Source organism: Emydura macquarii, unplaced genomic scaffold (assembly GCF_026122565.2).
Source record: "Emydura macquarii macquarii isolate MOO-44397 ecotype Brisbane River unplaced genomic scaffold, CSIRO-AGI_Emac_v2 contig_2473, whole genome shotgun sequence".
NCBI classification, from domain to species: Eukaryota; Metazoa; Chordata; order Testudines; family Chelidae; genus Emydura; species Emydura macquarii.
In genome coordinates, this window is record NW_027132610.1 from 17,267,769 (window position 1) to 17,286,524 (window position 18,756).

The 18,756-nt window shown below is 42.7% G+C and overlaps 1 protein-coding gene across 1 annotated transcript in view; it reads right to left on the bottom strand.

The window, feature by feature from the left end:
* Positions 1-11,991, bottom strand: part of FOXO1 (forkhead box O1) — a 100,920-nt gene extending 88,929 nt beyond the window's left edge. The window contains exon 1 of the mRNA XM_067563049.1: positions 10,978-11,991. Coding sequence (XP_067419150.1) covers positions 10,978-11,586 — 609 coding nt within the window. The 5' untranslated portion in view covers positions 11,587-11,991. The remainder of the gene's footprint in view (positions 1-10,977) is intronic.
* Positions 11,992-18,756: the final 6,765 nt, after the last annotated feature.

The following is an 18,756-nucleotide window of genomic DNA, read 5'->3' on the forward strand; positions in this document are numbered from 1 at the left end:
CACATTGCACTTCCCTGATCCAGCTGCAGCTCTGTAAAGGAGCCTGTGTCTGGGTCTGAGCACCATAAGGACTGATCTAATTCAGACCAGCTGCATGGGGCAGAAAAAACAGCTGGGAAATAACAGGGTATAGGCACTTTCCAGGCATATGACTTTCCCCCTGCAGGCTTCTGTAGTAGAGAAAAGGGGACAAACAGGGAGAGAAAGTGCCATAAGAGCCACACATCATCTATGTCAGCAGAGGATCAGCCTTACATTGGAGTGATCCTGCCCACAACAGTTACTTTAGGCTGTGTGAAGCAAAGCAGCTGCACTGCGCCATCTGGCCCCCTTAAATAAAAGTTCTAACTTTGTACAAAGTTATAGTTTCCATGGAGAGTAAAATGGCTGCTTGCACATATAAATATTTCATTACTGTATATATGATTTCCTCAATCCTTTCTACATCCATTATGACAGAGCTCTGATTGTTGTGGGAAAAACAGTTTTCAATTCCCTCCCCCCCGCCTTCTTATTTTGCTGTGCGATTAAAACCTCCATTTTTGCACGGTATTAACATAGAGTTTTTGAGTTCTTAATACCTTTCAAAAGAGAAAGAAAGAAAAAGGCAGTGAGTGGGATTTACACAGTCCTTTCACATTTCAGTGCCAGGACTGGGGAGGTCTAATAGCGGAGGCCTTCTGAATAATATACTGTCTTCATGTATTTCAATGTCTAATTGGTTAAGCAAATGCTTCTATGTATTACTGTGCACAGATATCAGATAATTTAATTTTTATACTCTGCCAAAAAGAGAGCATCTTTAGTTTGTAAAGCAGATTTTGGGGTGCTCAAAAAAATAAGTCTGGATAAGTACTCTTGTAAGAAAAATGTTCTGCACACATACAATATACTATATTCAGTACATGCTTGCCAAATTTGGAACTTAATCTGCTTTAATTATGTGAGCACAAGACAGCCTTAATAGGAACTGAAAACATTACTCTGTGCTGTTGCAAACCAAACAGCTGAATGGATTTTCTAGCTTGCCCAAAAATAATTTCTAGGCCAAGAAATTTCAGATAAATTTCAGCCCTAAATGTGACCAGATTTAGGCTTAGCATAAAGGAAGCATTCTCAATTCAAAGCAGCAGCATCACTGGTATGATGCTACAATAACCACTTATCTACTATCTTTGTAAGCTGCAAGTCTAGAACCATCACAAGTATAAGGAGTACTGAAATGTACCCAAGGCTTCTCATTACTTCTGTTGAATCTTTTTTCCCTCCCACATTTTTCAGCAGTAAGCCTTTATCGTTTTCCTCTGCACATCAAAATTCTAGGTTTAATATCCACTCCACCCAATGACACACACAGTTCCAGAAGATTTTCAGCAAACACTTTTCAAACTGAGCATTGTCTCCTTTATGAAAGATAAAATACCTCAAAATTTTTAGCAACTATTGCAAGAGTGTTTCAAATGGAGCAAATAAACCTGCCTCTTAAGCATCTCTCAAAAACAGATTTTAAGCGACTTCATGACATGTAGACGATTTGTTCAATATTCATATACAGATCTAAAACAGACACCAACATTAGCGAAATCAAAAATCTTAGGTAGTCACCAGTGCAATCGTTGCATTTTATTTCATTCACTGTATCCTCACTTACGATCTAACTGAAAGCTACTGCAAGAGCCATCATGTTACACTGCATCAGGGCTAAGATATGGTAGTTGCACATTATAAGTCTAAGATGCAGCTACACAGCAATTCTGTTGGATGAAGACGTGACTAAAACTCAGCAAAAACATTCATCTCAATAGATAAAGTGTAGTAAACAATATTTAAATACAGTTCAAACGGTGAAAGTGCATATGTAGAAGCACAAATGCAGTTCTCCAATGAATGCATGATTGCTCCCTTCTGCATTTTAGATTTAAGACGTTCAGCTTAGTGTGGAACAATACCATGAAAAACTCAACTGTCCTGCATTTTAATTCATAAATAAAAATGTATACAACTCATCAATACTCTAGTGTAAACTAGCAAATATAATCAGGGCTGGTCTACACTACAGAGTTTTGTCAACAAGTCGACTTTTGTCAACAAAACAGCAGAGGTGTACACAATGAAATGCCCTTCCGGCAGTTGTAACTCCCCTGCTATGCCGACATAATAAAACCACCTCAACGAGAGATGTAGGGCTTATGTCAGTGTAGTTAGGGTGATGCAGTGTCAGTGTAGACTGCTTTCTTTAGGTCAGCTGTCGGCTGTCATTCTTGTCAACTGGAGCCGTGAAATTGACAAGAAAGCCAGGCAACTGGAGCCCAGCTGCCCCTGCTACCCTGGAAAGCTAAGCAGCTTTCCCCCTGCTGCCTGCCAGGAATGGACAGGGGAGAAACCCCAGGCAGCTTTCCCACCACAGAGCCATGAAATTGACAAGGCTGCTTGGCTCCCTGCAGGGAGTGGGAGGGAGAATGGGGAGAAGCCAGGGCAGCTGGACCCCACTCCCTGGAGGCGAACCGAGCAGCTTCCCCCAGCTCCCAGGGGGGGAATGAAGAGGGGAGAAGCCTAGGTGTGTGGGGGAAGGCAGCCTGCCAGAAGCCCGGGAACTTGTGGGGCTCTCAGATCCCCACTCTGCCCCTCTTAGGTTGGTGGAAGTGCTCCTGGTGAGATCGCACTCCACCCACCCAAGGAGGGGAGTGTGGACATCAGCTACCGCAGTAATTAATGCAGTGACTGTAAGGCCGTTAGCAGTCGACAGGAGATACTCAAGCTATATTACATAGTTTGGGTATCTCCCATTGACGTACTTACGTTGACATACCATGGCATCTTCACAGCGCTGTGTCGATAGGAGATGCCCTCCTATCGAAACAGCCTTACTCCTTTCAAAGAGGTGGATTACCAGCGTCAACCAGATAGGCCTTCTGGGATCGATCGCCACAGAGCCCACAGTGTAGACATATCCTAAGTCAACCTAACACAGGTCGACTTATCTTTGTAGTGTAGACTAGGCCTAAGATAGTCACAATTAACTGCTACATGACCTAAACGGAGGTTTCCTCCTGATTTAAAACAGATGCCCATCATCAGTTCAGAGTCTCTTTTGTATATATCTTAAAAAGAACAAAATCAAATGGAAAAATAAAGTGTATTTACCAGAAATACTTGGTATGTCTTTGTATAAGTTAGCTGGCACGGTCAATGGTTACAAGGTTACAAAATCACTTCCATTAGAAAACTCTGTTTTCACATTCACTTTTCCAAAACAATAAAGTGGCTGAATTCTGTGGCATGGTCATAGCCAGTGTCCTCAGTATTTTGCAGTTACACTGCTGTGGAATTTGTCAGCAATCATGCTCTCAAAGCATTCATTTTAAAAAGGGTGTTTAGCCTTCATGGTTGTGAAGATAAACTCAGACATTGTCATCTTGAATCTGCAGACAGCCTGAAATAACAGCTCATGGAGGCATGAACTGCTCAATTTATCTCAATGGGGTCTTGAGTCAAATCTAGAACACACTGCCAATTAGTTTATTGTAGATTCTTTTATTAGAAACATCCAGCTAAAATCTTTATCCCACGGTCTCAGATTGACTTTCTTACATTGTCCTGAATGCCAAAAGCCACGGCCATCAAAATCTCCAACTCCCCTGACAACCTTTACAATGCAGTTAATACAAAAATCTGGAGCATATTAAAAAAAACTCAAAAAGAACATAAATAAACGGAATGTATTATAAAAGCAACCACCACAGTGGCTAACATACTAATTGCCTTATTTTATCCACCAATGCGTGACAGAACCCAGGTCTATCTTACCACAGAGTACCTGCACTTGGGAGAGTGAGAGGGGGGGGAAGAGATGAGAAGTAACCTAGGAAATAAATAAAATGTTAACGTACTTCCAAAAAAAAATCACTTAGGAGCATGCCCAATGTGTGTCTATGATTTTGAATAAATTCTAATGAAAGTATGTTCCTCCTTTGGGATACCAATGCATGTTCAGCCTGCCCAGTCTTAACAGGAGACTTGTACAGAGACATGGTTGGCAGCTGCTGCAATAACAGTTTGTATAATGGAGATTATAAGCATTAATGAAATACCTAAAGCAAAATTCTCAAAAAAAAACCTGCTTTATCAAGAAGAGAAACTGTGCTATTAGACTGTCTGCAATTTTGTTGCATTCCACAATATTCTGCAAATTTTAAGTTTTCATTCAAGATGTAATCAGAAACATTAACTCAAGCCACCTTGGACACACATACTATGTTCCAGTCTTCATAATGTGTTCTTAATAATTATACAAGTAATTTCAAATGGCGTTGGCTGAATGAAAATTCAATGTTTAACTGCACAGTTTTACTCATTAATTTACTTGAAGTAGGGGGTTTTATTAATTGAAATACTCTGTGTCTTGCTTGGCTCAGATATGTGAATAAATTACTTTGGAAGACTTGAGCTAGCAACCTTATTTGGGATGATTGACTTGTCAGTGGTTTGTTTGTTTTTTTGATTAATCACGTAGCTTAATATTACATTCATATATTTGGCATAAAGCATATAATTTAAAATATATAGGATTTATAGCATGATCAAGTTAACATTACTGTTTGAATATTTTATTTTCACATTTCCTGACTTTCTGCTATTTTAATTGTGCAACCTACAAGGACATGGTCAATTCTTAAAAAAAAGAAAACATCATACAGAAGTGTTTGTTTTTAAATCTACTACTGTTATAACTGGCTTAACTGAAAGATGTAAAAAATCTTTCAGTTAATTTAACACGTGAATTTGACAGCATTTTCTGTCCATTAATTTTCACTGTTACCCCAATATAGTCAGTTTTATGCCTATTAGTGTAGGTCCTTCAGACAATAGAAGAAAACTGTAGAGGAAAATGAGTTTATAAAGCCACAAAAATTGGCAAGGAGAACCAGGGCCCAGTATAGTACCTGAAATCACTTAATTTTTTTTTTTTTTTAAAACCAAACTGACTAGCTTTCAAGTTGCCAGAATCTCTCTAATATTACATTAAACTAATCAGTGTGTCTGAGACACACACACACATCCCTTTAAAACAAGTATGCTATTTACCACGAATTTGCCACAAGTACTAATTCCCAAAACCTGCTTTATTTTCCTGATCATAGCACCTCAGCATATAGATAAGAACGCAGACACTCTTCTATACAGAACCTCTCACTTGAGTTACTGGTTTGAATCTTGCCTATTAAAGATAGTGACTGAAATTTACTACTGAGAGCTATTTTAGTGGCCTGTGTGAAATGAGGTGACAATGGACAGACATTTATTAATATGAATGATTTATTCTGACATTGGATCAAATATGTTTATTTACAGTATGTTATAAATTGGCAGGGTCCCTCTCACTGACAGTTAAAGATATATAGCAATATATGATATTATCAGTCCATGAATCAGCTAGGAAAGTATCGATTTCTATCACAAAGAGATGGAGATACCTATATCTTTTGTATCTTGACAGTCTGAGCATGTCGCAATTCTGCAAAGTAATGTCAGTGCCTATCAACTAGTATCCTATAGTTACCTTCCATATTAAAAAAAACCCTACATGTTTGATAAAACCTATTTTTAAATACTTCAGCGTGGAATGTATTTTTGTTATTTCAGTTATTCAGATACAGAATTAAGGTTTTTCAAATTTTTGTAAAGTGCTCTGTACTCTATTTGCAAAAGCCTTCTGAAATATTTAAGAATGTATTAATGTGGCTTTTGAATCAATATACCACACCCTAGAATTTCTTTTGTACAGACCCTTATTTTATGACGAATTAGTCATAACCACAACAACTATTCTTATGACAAAGACATTCAACTCAGCATCTGCTTTGGGCTCACCGTATCAGACATACTTCCACTCATACTTCTGCAACTTGCTATCATCCAGTCTCATTCCTATAGCCAGGACAACAGGTAAATCTAGGCGATCAAGCCTTCACTAAGCCAGAAGTCAAGAAGGTGTAACCAGTGATGCAATCTTAATACTCTCCACAAGACTTAAATAATATACCCAACTTAAATTGAAAGCCATAAAAAGTTAGTAATATTTTCTGTTCAATGGAGCGTACTGTCTAAAGAATTACTCTGAGGATGTCTGAACGTTGGTAGCGTCAACTTTGGACTTTATCCCATTTTCAAAGACTGAATAAAAGAACTAGAACAGCAAGCGTTGAAGGGGGGTGGAATGTTTAATTATAATATACATTCTTTATAATGAAACAGTGAGAGTTCTGTGGTATCTTAAAGGCTAACACATTTATTTGGGCATAAGAAACCCACTTTGTCAGATGCATGAAATTTATCTGGGCATAAGCTTTTGTGGGCAGAAACCCACTTCATTGGATGCATGATGTTTAAGGAACTCTCCCTGTTTTGCTAAAAATAGACTAACACGGCTACCTCTCTGGAACTCATTTTTTATAATTAATCTCAACTTTTCTGAAGTAAAGCAAAGTTGCACATCATGCAGTATGTAAGCGCATGAGGTGTTTGAGTTATATATATATATATCGCCAAAAACCATCAAACTCACATAAGGAAAAAAAGTTATTTCCCTCAGAGGTAAGTCCACTGCTACCATAACAGACTCCATTTCCTAAACACCTTCTACCTTATCCGCACAACAGGATAGGAGATTTGTTTTGACTGGAATAGTACCATAAATCTTTGTGCTTCTACACAACATACTCAGTAACATCTTAGTTCTTGTTATCACTACAAGAAATCTTGGTCTTTCTACAATTCTTTTTAAGCAAATATGGTTATCAACAGTGCTTGTTAGCATTCAATAGTACAAAAAGGTTTAGTAAAGAATATTTAGGCTCTCCCTTTATCACATGATTCATTAAAAAGAGCTGATGAGCATGCAGGTATTGAGGTTTTGAGGGGAGCGGTTGGCAGAGTTAACATTTCAGACTAGAAGTTCTCACGAACTCTAGAATAGACTACACACATGTATAGCCGAGAACAGTAACATTTACTAAAGTGGGTAAAATTGAAGTATGCAATCAATTTCTGTCTAATGCAAAATTATATTGCTTTTGGCTTCCACATTCATTTTGGAATATGGAGATGAAGTTTTAACAATCAAGAAACATACCAAATTGGACCTGGACACTGTTTATTTTCAATCCCTGCTAGATAAAGTTGACATAGTTAAACTGAATGTTTCACTAAAAGAACGTTTAACAACTGAAATTACAGTATGGTAGTTATAGAATCACAGATACTTAAAACTGAAGAGACATATTCAGTCATCTAAATAATTAGTTACCAATGCAGAATATTACAAGTAATCTGGAAGGCACTGAAAATTAGAGCCTTTTTTAAACAGTTCATTCTTCATTTCTATTACAAGATGTGTAATTTGACAGCTCACTAGATTAGGTTCATAACTGTAAAAGCATTTAAACTCTAATTATAACAATATGGAATGTTTTTCAGACATTTTACCCAAATAAGACATACAATCCAAGTGAGAAAGAGGCAACTATACTACACTATGCATTGCAGGCCATAAATCAATTTACCCAGGACCCATTACAAATTCTGTCAGCAAAAGTTTATCCTACTATCTATATTCAAACTTCCAAGTAACACTCCTTTTTCACTGCCCATAACTGACTGAAATTTAGAATGTTTTAATCATTACACCTGAAGAAGTGCACTCATTACAAGACAGTACTGAAATAACAGATCCTGAGCCAAACGGACCCTTATCCAAAATAAGCCATTGATTCATCATGTTAAATGAGGCAAGTGACTTGAACTCCTTGTGCCTCAGCCAACTCAGCTATAAAACTGGTTAAAAGCAGATTTCTTAGACCATATTATGGTGGAGCAGTAGCGAGACAATAGTTAAGATTGCATCAGGGTTTTCAGTTCAATGGGACTTAGATAACTAACCTAGAAGTGGGGGTTTTAAAAAAAGCCTCTACCTACTACCCGAGCAAGAAATTAGGAATGACTGGGTGTACACACACACACACACACACACACACACACAATTCAAAATATAATTGAATAACTTTCCTACTTCCCTGTCAAAAACATGCACAAGGGGAGGGGGGAGGGAATCATGATGACTTATGCCCAAGGAGGCAGTACAAACAAACATTAAAAAGCCATACCTAAACAGTTAACTGTGTTAAACAATACATTTGTATGAAAAATTGAAGTCCATAATTTACAGTACTATAACAGAAAAAAAACTGTTTGACATCCAACAAAAGTAACAGTCAAAGTTTTTTATTCTATAAACAAATGTTGCGAGTAGGAAAGTCTTGAATTTCAGAGCTCAAACTCTATATTGAGTGTTAAAACAATGCAACACCAAAAGATAAGGAATAGAATACAAAGCAAATAGTCAGTGACATACTTTCTAGTTTTTTAAATACTCTTTTACTCAAACTGAAAATGCACTTGTCATAATCTGAGCCTGTACCAACAGACTGCACAACCACCTGAAAGACTGTCATTTTTAAATGCTGATCTACCTCATTTACAGCTTTGCCAGATCTAATATTAACCATTTCACTTCTGTTAAACTATTCTTCTCACACATCATCCTTTAGTTAAATTTACTGGTAGGAGCTAAGTAGCCCAAGTGTTGCCTTTTTGTTTTTGTAACTTTATACTATACGAACTCTCTCTGAAAGGGATGCCGTCTACCTTTAAAAACAAAAAATGTACTTTTGGTAATACCATATCCTGAGGTGGGGGAAAACAAATCTAAAAGACATTCTTTAGACGGACAATTACCCCAATATTTAAAAAGCCTTAAATATTACATAAACTAGAAACCCAAGTACAATGTATTTGGAAAAACTAATTAATCTACAACATTGCAAGGTTTAATTAATACTGATTGAAATTATACTATGATCCAGCCAGCAGAAAATACTAAAACTTATAAAGTACCGTAGAGGTATCAAATGAACTACTGTGATGTAATCCATTTTGTGTGGGATTTTTCTCCCCTCACAGAGACAAAAAACAAAACGCCTCTTGGAAAAATAATCTGGTAGGTAGTGACAAAAACCTATACACCTCTCTTATGAAAATAAGTATATAAAGCGTGCTTTGTACAGCATCAAAGCAAAGGCTAATTTACCTCAAAGAAGTTAACATTTAAGTAAATATTGTCACTTAGTAAAGACTACAGACAAAGGCAGTGCATTAATAATCAGTGTATTCAGACAAGTGGCACTTTGTAATCCAATTCATATAGCCAGTTTTACAAAAGATGTAATTGATTAAAAATCAGAGATTAGCTCTAATGACAGCTAGACAACTTTTTAGAGTTGCCGGTGATGTGTGAAGTGACAAAAAGGTCAAGCCACTTACTAAAGAGAACATGTCTACTGATGAACAGCCTTAGAGGTCTCAAAGAGAAGAACTCTTTGCTATCTGTTATCATCTTCACCCCTGTCCTGAGACTGGAATCAGGACTTGAAGCAGAGCTAGTGAGCACTTGCTACCTCCATTCCAGTCTGTACATGGTAGAGCAGCAAATCCTATGATCAACAGGTCACCTACCAGTCTGCTACTTCTAGACACACAGATTTCATTTTGAGGGAAACAAACAATGTCCCATTAACCAAAAATAACTGGTGTAAACTAAATTTAACAAAACCATCACAATGAATACACAGCTCACTGAGTAAACATGCAGTGTTACTATAACCCTTGTCCAGGCGATGCCCTTTCCCCATTTTAGTTTATGACACCACCACCACCCCCATTTGTTGGGTTATGTCTGAATTTAGATTGTAAATTCCTTGGGGCAAGGACTTGTCTATTTGCTTCTGTGAAGCATATATCACATGCCTGCTAAAACTGACAATGGGATGCAAAGGTGATTTTATATCTTAGACCTGAAACAGCACTAGTACTAGCTTCAGCTAAGCTACCTTTAGAAAAAAGGCAAATTCCCTTGACCAAAGTATTCTGTAACTAAAGTTTGTATTGGCAAGGACTCCATACTCCCCTACTTACTCACAGGGAAAGGTCTCACACAGTGGGTGAAGGGCGCTGCCCTGTATCTTAGGACTGGATCTGTTGTGCATGAAGCAGGAGGCACCGGCCCTTTAAATGTCATTGCGCACAGTGACAGGCTTGAACTTTAGCTCCACACCGGCCACAGTATAAAATGAACTGGTGTCTGCTGCCCGCCCCCCCCCCGCCTCAGCACGTGGCACCCGAACACTGCGCTTCTCTATTTCTCGGCTAGCCCTCGAATCTCTGTCGCTTTAAGTTCGTCCCAAGTCTGCAAAGGGAAATGACACAGCGAGTCTCCCCGGGGCCCGCTGCCAGCCGGCTGGCTGCTAAGTTAAAACCCGGCACAAGCAACTTCGGCTGCCCTTTTAGGCACCAGGGAAAGTAGCAGGAACCCCCCTCGCCCACAGGCGCGACCTGGGACAGCATGACCCCTGCATTCCCCCCCTTAAGCCACATCCTCCGTCTCTACCCAACTCTCTGCTCTGGGGGCGAGGGGCGCTTTTTAAACGATTCCGCCGCACGGCGAACCAAGCCACCCTGCCTCAGCCCCGGCACCCCAGTGAACCGCCAGCCAGGGGGCAGCCTGCAAATCACTACGCTTGCCCCCTAACTTCGTGCACTTCCCTTACCCGCAGAATTTGCAGCCCTCCGCAACCTCCAGCTGCCCCATCACCAGGCGGTTGCAATGCTCCGCACTCCCCGCTGCCCAGACCGGAGTTCAACCCGTCCAGCTCGGCCACTTCCAGCCCGGCGCCCTCCTGCGGGGGGCAGCCCGACGGAGCTGCCTGGGGCAAGGCTGCACCCACAGGAAAGGCGCTTCCCTGAAAGCAGCGAGCTGGGGAAGAGGCCAGGAGATGGAGAAGGAAAGTCTCTCCCCCCCCCCCCCTTTGCCGGGGTCCCGGGCCGGCCAGCTCTCCCCACGCACCCCCCGTCCGGCCCCCTCACCTTCCAGCCGGCGGAGCTGTTGCTGTCGCCCTTATCCTTGAAGTAGGGGACGCTCTTGACCATCCACTCGTAGATCTGGGACAGGGTGAGCCGCTTCTCCGGGGCGCTCTCGATGGCTTTGGTGATCAGGTCGGCGTAGGACAGGTTGCCCCAGGCGTTGCGGCGGGCCGAGCTGCTCTTGCGGGGCTGGCCGGGGAGGGGACCCGAGGACAGGGCAGACACCGGCGGGTGCTGCTGCTGCTGCTGCTGGAGCGGCGGCCCGGGCTGCTGCTGCTGGTGGTGGAGGCAGCCGGCCTCCGGGCACTGGAAGTCCCCGCAGAGACAGCCGCTGCCCGGAGCGGCGGCTTCGGCTGCACCCGCGGCGGCCGGGGGCAGCGGCTCGAAGTCCTCGCTCTCCTCCAGCAGGCTCAGGTTGCCGATGAAATCGACGCCGACCGCCGAGGCAGAGGCGGCTCCGTCGGGCTGCCCCCCGCAGGAGGGCGCCGGGCTGGAGGTGGCCGAGCTGGACGGGTTGAACTCCGGTCTGGGCAGGGGCCAGGTGCAGGAGCGGGGCCGGGGCAGCGGCTCGAAATCCGGGTCGATGTCCACGAGCTGGGGCGCTTCAGCCATGGTGGATGGGGGGGGTGACCCCGGGGGGAGCAGGCAGGGCAGGGACGGGGCACGGAGCCGGGAGCCGCCGGGCACAAGGCAGAGAGCCCGGAGGAAGAAGCGCAGCGCTCCCGGGGGGCGAGCAGGCGGCGGGAGCCCCGGGACGGGAGGCGAGGAGAAGGGAGACGAGCCCGGAGCCGGGGAGAGGAGGGAAGGGAAGGAAGGACACTTAGCTCCGCCACTTCATCAAGGCTCCCGGGGAGGGAGGCGCTGCCCGGCCCGGGGCAGTCGCCAGCGCGGCCGTGGGGTCCGCAGGGCTCAGCGCGGCCGCCGCCAGCTGCAGCCTGGCTCGCTCCCCGCTCGGCGCGCAGCTGCCTGTCGAGCGTGTGCGGGACGCGGCCGCGATGGCAGCAGCGACTCAGCGGCGGCCCGGCACTGACTTACTGGAACTCCCTCCCTCCCGCCCCGCAGCCGCGGCGGGTCCCGCCTCCTCCCCCCCACCGGCCACCGCCGTGTGATTGACGGGCCCGCCCGAGCCAATGGGCGCCGCGCGCCGCTTAGGAAATGATTTTTGCCTGTCGCACTCTTCAGAGAGGCCAATTTTCCATGAGGGTTACGTGGGGGCGGGGGGCTGCTGGTAAATCACTGAGGGGAGGGTGTTTGCGTGAGCCTGGTTCGCTGGTGTGTGGTGCTGGCCCTGCCGCCGGAGAGCAGGCAGCCGGGTTTGTTTACTACAGAAAGAGCAGAGGAGCCGCTTTGGAGTTTGCTCCTGTCCTGGGTTTTGCAGCAGCGGGCAGGACTCGCCTGGCCGCAACAGTTGGTTGTCAGCTCTTGTGTGCACATTGCACTGATTCTGTCCTCGGCAGGCTGCCTCTGCAGTCATGCAGTGACGGTTATCGCTGCAGTATATTCCATTTATTTAGCGCATGCAATCTGCTCCCTGGGGTTACAGGCACTCAGGCCCTAAGAGGAAGAGGAAGGATGAGCATTCTAGGTGAGGGTGCTCGACCCACCTGGATTTGATTCCCTGTTCTGCCACGAACCTTGAGCTGCTGTAAATCACTTCTCTGGCCGTGCCTCAGTTCCCCTGTGTAAAAGGGACATAACAGTGCTTCCCTGTCTCAGAGGGGTGTTGTGAAGTTTAATATATTAAGGCCTGGGATGGTCCCAGGATATTAGAGAGACAACGGGGGCGAGGTAAAATCTTGTATTGGAAAAACATTGACTGCACCTCATGTACTCCAGAAGGGACCATCTCAGACAAGAACTCATTACATGCACCCACCCACTGGAAGGGGAAAAAAATCCAGCAACTTACCTGGAAATTATGCAAGAAACCCAAAATAGCTATCAAAAAAAGTTGGTCCAGTAGAAAATATTATCTCAGGCATCTTGTCTCTTGGGATTGTGAGGTATTCAAAGACTGTGGTAATGGGAGCCATACAAGTACCAAAGACAAACACACACACCCCACTCCCACCCCCTATCTGTGGCATTTATCTGCTATTAAAATCATCAATCTGCTATGGTTGTGCCTAATTTCTCTTCACCTGTGAGGGCCTTTGTCTGGCTTTATTTTAAAAGGGAAAGCTTTCTCTGACAGTTGAACAATTGGTTTTAGGATTGGTAAAATCACACATCCAACCCCCTCAGAGAGATGATCCCTGCCAATAGCATTGGACCATGCAACATCTAATGCACGCAGACAGCTTCTGTTGCTACCACTGTCTATCCTGCCTTTGGGTTTCTCCCTGACCACATGGAGTCCCAGAGTTCTTGCTGTTGCTGACTGACAGCTCAAAGCAGCAATAAGGCCATTGAACTACTCCACTCACCCACCTGACACATCCACAGAACAGTCAGCATCTGCAGAAGAGACTTCCTGCAGTCTTGTCAACCTGAGCCAGCTCTTGATTTAGATTTAGAACATACAAAAGCATGATTTAATGTCCTTTCCTCATGCACACAAAGTCTATGGGATAAATTAAAAGACAGTTCTTCCAACACACAGACATTCAGTTCTTCGCGATGACTGGCTGTTGCTCAATCGTAAAAGCAGCCTGGGAGGAGTGAGGACCAAAATGATTGCTGGTGTAATTTCACCATCTTCCCTTTTGGCGGGTGTCATTGCCAGGAGATGTGAACATCGGCTTAAGTTGCCTCCATTTTTGCAGAATATGTATTTTATATTGTGTGCCAGTACATGACCTTGAGATAATTACATTTTTTTAAATTAACAGTTAACATTTTTAATATTGCTTTTCTCAGCAAACCTCAAGGCCACATAATTTAATAGGGCTTTTATTTCCCCTCCCACTGAGACATCGGTTCCAGGATGTACTGCATATACATTCAAGGCTATAAACATACAAAGGGCACTATGTTCAAGGGAACACTGAAGTTTAAGTTCTATTTAAAACTAAAAGGAAGACTTTTTCTTATAGAGAAAAGATCACAAAGGATGATGAATGCCTGCATTTCAACGCCACATACAAACTGGCAACTGCATATTTTAGAAGATCCCTTTTGTCCTTACTAGCAGTACATTTAATAATGTACTTTTGACATCGAATAATAAATTACAAAATTCACCATTAGCAACTGACGCTTCATCTTTAATTCTCAGAAGTGATGCCATTTTATGTTTACATATGTAAACAGTGTGAGCTTAATGGTCCTTACAATGTAATCTCTTGCTTTTGCTGGCTAAAAATGGCAGGTAAAAATCCTACATTCTTGAATCCCAGCTACTAAAGAATTACCTTGATAGTGTTGCTGTCCCACATCCATCCCTCGGACACTGAATACTATAGTAAGTGGGGTATATAAGTACCTAAAGAGGTAGGTAGGCATTGTGGCTTCTTGCCTCTTTTCTTTCCAACTATTGGGGTTGTTTTTTTTTAAATAAATGATTAGATGCAGTGCAAAGCCAGACACTTAAAACATTGCTAACCCCACCGAGCGTTGAATATCAACGAGCCTACTGAGCTGGGGTGCTGAAAGTAGGGGTGCAATACCACCTCCTGGCTTGAAGTGGTTTCCAACATACACAGGGATTACAGTTGTGTTCAGTGACTTTCAGTACCCCTACTATAAAAATTGTTCCAACATCACTGCAGCAAGGTTGCTTTCACCTTTCAGCCAGCAGACCTTTTGCTATTGCCCTTATCTTTGAATCAAGGTGGATAATGTTAATGTTTTTTAATGTAGCTCATTGCTCCTATAAAAATAGTTTGTGATCAGGAAGAACAATAATGAACTCAGTAGAGTTAAGCTGGGGTAAAACCAGTATACAATTAAATTTAGGCCCACGGTGTATAATTTGTATGATAGATCATACATCCACATATAAATGCTTACTGTAGTAAAAACACTTTTCAAAATATGTAGTGAAAACTGACCGTGCATGTGTACCAAACAATCCAATTTATAATAGTATTTGTGTCATGTTTATTTTCCAGAATGACAAAGGTGATTAAACCTTACTATAGGCTGGCGCCTGTCAAATGTCAGGGTTTATTTGTTTTTAAATTGTCATTTCTGAGTTATATTTACATAAAATAAATTCAACCACTACATTTATATTGTTTAGCCTATGATTTTAAAATAATAATATTTTTTTAATTCTGTAGAATGAAAAATAGTCCCAACTCAGTCTAAGACCTTCCATGCCACGTTTCAGTTTGGAGCAGATTTATTCGGTAGTGTTACACAACATTACAGTGGTTTCCCTGTAGTAAGAGAGAGCACCCAGATTTGAAGAAGCAAGATTACATAATGGAAAGAGAGGTAAACTACAGTGCTGTATACAAGAAGCAGCAACTGGACTGGACATGTTTAGCAGCGGGTCAAAAAAAGGGTGTGGTTGAGAGAACATTTAAACGTTTTCTCTTTCATATCACTGTTGTTTGGAAAGAGATTTAAGAACTGAGTTGGCATTCCTGCTGTTAAAGCGAATGGTTTTATAAACCAGAGTTTCATTTAAGAATTCTAAAATCCTGTGCTAATTGATTTTTTTTTTAAATTATTGCCTGGCCTGTATTGAAAGAAAATTATTCCTGTAAGATTCTAGTAATCACTTATCTGTAGTCTTGAGAGGATTAGATTTTTATAAGTAAATGTTGGTAAACGTCAATTTTATCATACACACACACAAACAGATGAAAAAATATTTCCATTGATGATTGAAATTTACAGATAGGCAAAGTAGAAAATATGTGCTTGAGAACTTATTAGAGTGTGATTTAAGAATATTTACTTTGTATATTTTGAGATGTAATGCTGACAATCTGTGTTTTAACAGTTATAAAGCTTTAACTTTTTTAATCTTAGCATCTACTATCATTAAATAATTATTGTCTGACCCCCCCCATCATTTCATGCAACTATTAAAATGTAAATTGATAAATATTTTTTAAAAATGCTTAAAAATAAACATTAATGTTATCCATCAAAATTATTTTAAAAAATTGAATTCTGGCAAGCTACTTACGCGTTGATCATTTTACCTTGACTGTTTTGCAGGATTAACATTGCATTTTCCTATCAGGAAAGAAGTTACATTGTTGATATTGTTTGTCTCCTCTTCTCTCAGGCCTTGTATACACTACAGAGTATTGTTGACAAAAGTCAACTTTCGTCGACAAAACAGTGGAAGTGTACACACTACAATGCTTCTTCCACCGACAAAATAAAACCACCTCGATGAGAGGTGTAGAGCTTGTTGCAACAAAGTTATATCAACAAAGAGTCAGTGTAGACACTGCACTTGATTATGTTGCCGTAAATGGCCTCCGGGAGGTGTCCCATTATGCCCATCCTGACCGCTCTGGTCAGCAGTTCAAACTCCACTGCCCTGCAGCCAAGTACACAGGCATTTGCCCCTCCCCCTTTAAAAGCTTGGGAACTTTTGAAATCCCACCCCGTTTGCACACTGTGGAGTGCTCACATCGCATCTTCCCCATTGACCATGGTGGCTCCACACATCAAACGCTGACTCACTTGGAGCACACTGGAGCTGTTGGATCTGCTGAGTATATGGGGAAAGTAGGCTGTGCAGCCCCAGCTCCACTCTAGCTGTAGGAACTCCAATAGCTACAGTCAGATTTCTCATGACATGTTGGAGAAGGGCTATGAACGGGACACTCATCAGTGCTGTGAGAAGACAAAGGAGCTGAGGCAGGCATACCAGAAAGCAAGGGAGTCAAACCATCGCTCTGGTGCTGTGCCAAAGACCTGCCACTTCTATAAGGAGCTGGAAACCATCCTCAATGGCGACCCAACCCCCAATGCCAAGAGTCCCGTGGATACTTCGGTGGGGCTGGAGACAGCAGACAGTGAACTCAACTCTGAAGTCGTGGACAAGGAGGTCGAGTTGGAGGACGAGATGGGACAGGTGACAGGTTCTGTGGGGAGCCAGGAGTTCTTCTTGACCCCCAGAGCGTTCAAGCCAGTCCCAGCACTCTGTGTCTGGCTCTCATGATGCAGGAAAGGGGAGCCTCGGTAAGTGATCTTTTTTGAGTTGTGCTGCTCCGTTACATGAGGTAGAGCTGTCCTTTGCTTTGTTATAGTCTGCAAGTGGGTGAAGGGATAGATACGTACAAGACTAGCTGTTTGTGCATGCTTCACCTTCCCCTGTGCAGCTAAGCAGTGCAGCAGAAAAGTGTGTTAATGCACACCGAGATTTCATGGGAATCCTCCAGAGAGATCTCTAGAAAACTTTCCTGGAGGTAACTCGCCAATTCTCTACCTAAGGTTCCTTGGCAGAGCGGCTTTGTTCCTTCCCACGTTGTAGGAAACTTTCCCGTGCCAATCGGCAACCACTTGTGCAGGGACCAAAGCGGCACACAGGCGAGCTGCAGATAGACCTAGTCTGAGGCTGCTCATAGGCAGGAGATGCACCCTTGAATCCTTGCTTACCCTCAGGAGTGAGATAAGGGCTTCTATGACCCTTGCCTGGGGAAGAAGATGGCAGAATTTACAATTTTGTCCCTGGTCACCTGCAGTGATCCCCTCACAAAACCATCTAGATCTTTTGCCCTATCTTGAGCACCCCGCCTCCTTCCCCAGGCCGAACTCACTGTGTTTAGGGCATTCACTGAGCTGTGCTTGCCATGGGACAGTGAGAAACTGATTTGTATTTAAAAAAAAGGTGTATTTTACTATAATGCGTCAATGCCGTGAGTGCACTAACAACCATCTGAAAATTGTGCAGCCACTGCTCTTCATCGCAGACCTGCATAACAATGTGATCCCACCATTCAGTGCTTGTTTCCTGAGCCCAAAAGTGACGGACCAGCATGTGTAGCTGCCCTATGAATGCCAAAAGTAATCTGGTTTTGTTTCTTTTCATGGAACACAGCAGGTCAGGCAACTCTGATTCCTGTTCATACTGGGAGTTCATGATATTCTGCATGACCATCCACAATGACAACAGTGGAGAGCAGTGCAGGCTCCATCCTTTCAGATAGAAATGGTGGGTACACAGTAAACAGGGGCCATTGAAAAATGCTGTGAAATGCAGTTGGAAACCCATGGAATGATGGAACGGAAAAAATTGCATCATGGGACATTGAGCCCACAACCATGATGCACTGTGATTCACTCCATCTTCCCACAACTCCTAGCTGCAGAAGGTGGCAAGTTACACAGTCGGATAGCTACCCCTAGTGCACTGCTCTCAATACTAGAGCACCCACTGTGGATGCACACCGCTGACAGAAGGAGCATTGCGTGAACATGCACAAGCGATGTAATTATAATGCTTTTAGATCGTCGGAATAGCTTGCATTAACAAAACTCTGTAGTGTAGACAAGGCCTCAGATTCTTTGTCATGTTTGTGACACTTGTTATTGACCCACTTGGTTCTAGGTGAGATCTTATCAGTAAACATAAATATCAGATAGTTTGCACTGCCTGTTAGTGGGATTGTTGAAGTCTGGTCAAGGCAGATACCAAGAAACAAAAATTCCAAATTTCCAAATTGCTGCATTTGAATGACAATTCAAGGCACATTAGGCATCATAGAAACACATAGGACCGAATATTGCAAGGGGTGTTTGACGTATTGCATGCTGTAAATGCCGCCACATGCCCACAGATGTTTAGTAAGAGAATAAAAACTATGGATCAATCCTGCACACTTTACTCAAATGAGTAATCTTTATGCAAGTAGTCAGGGTATGTCTTCA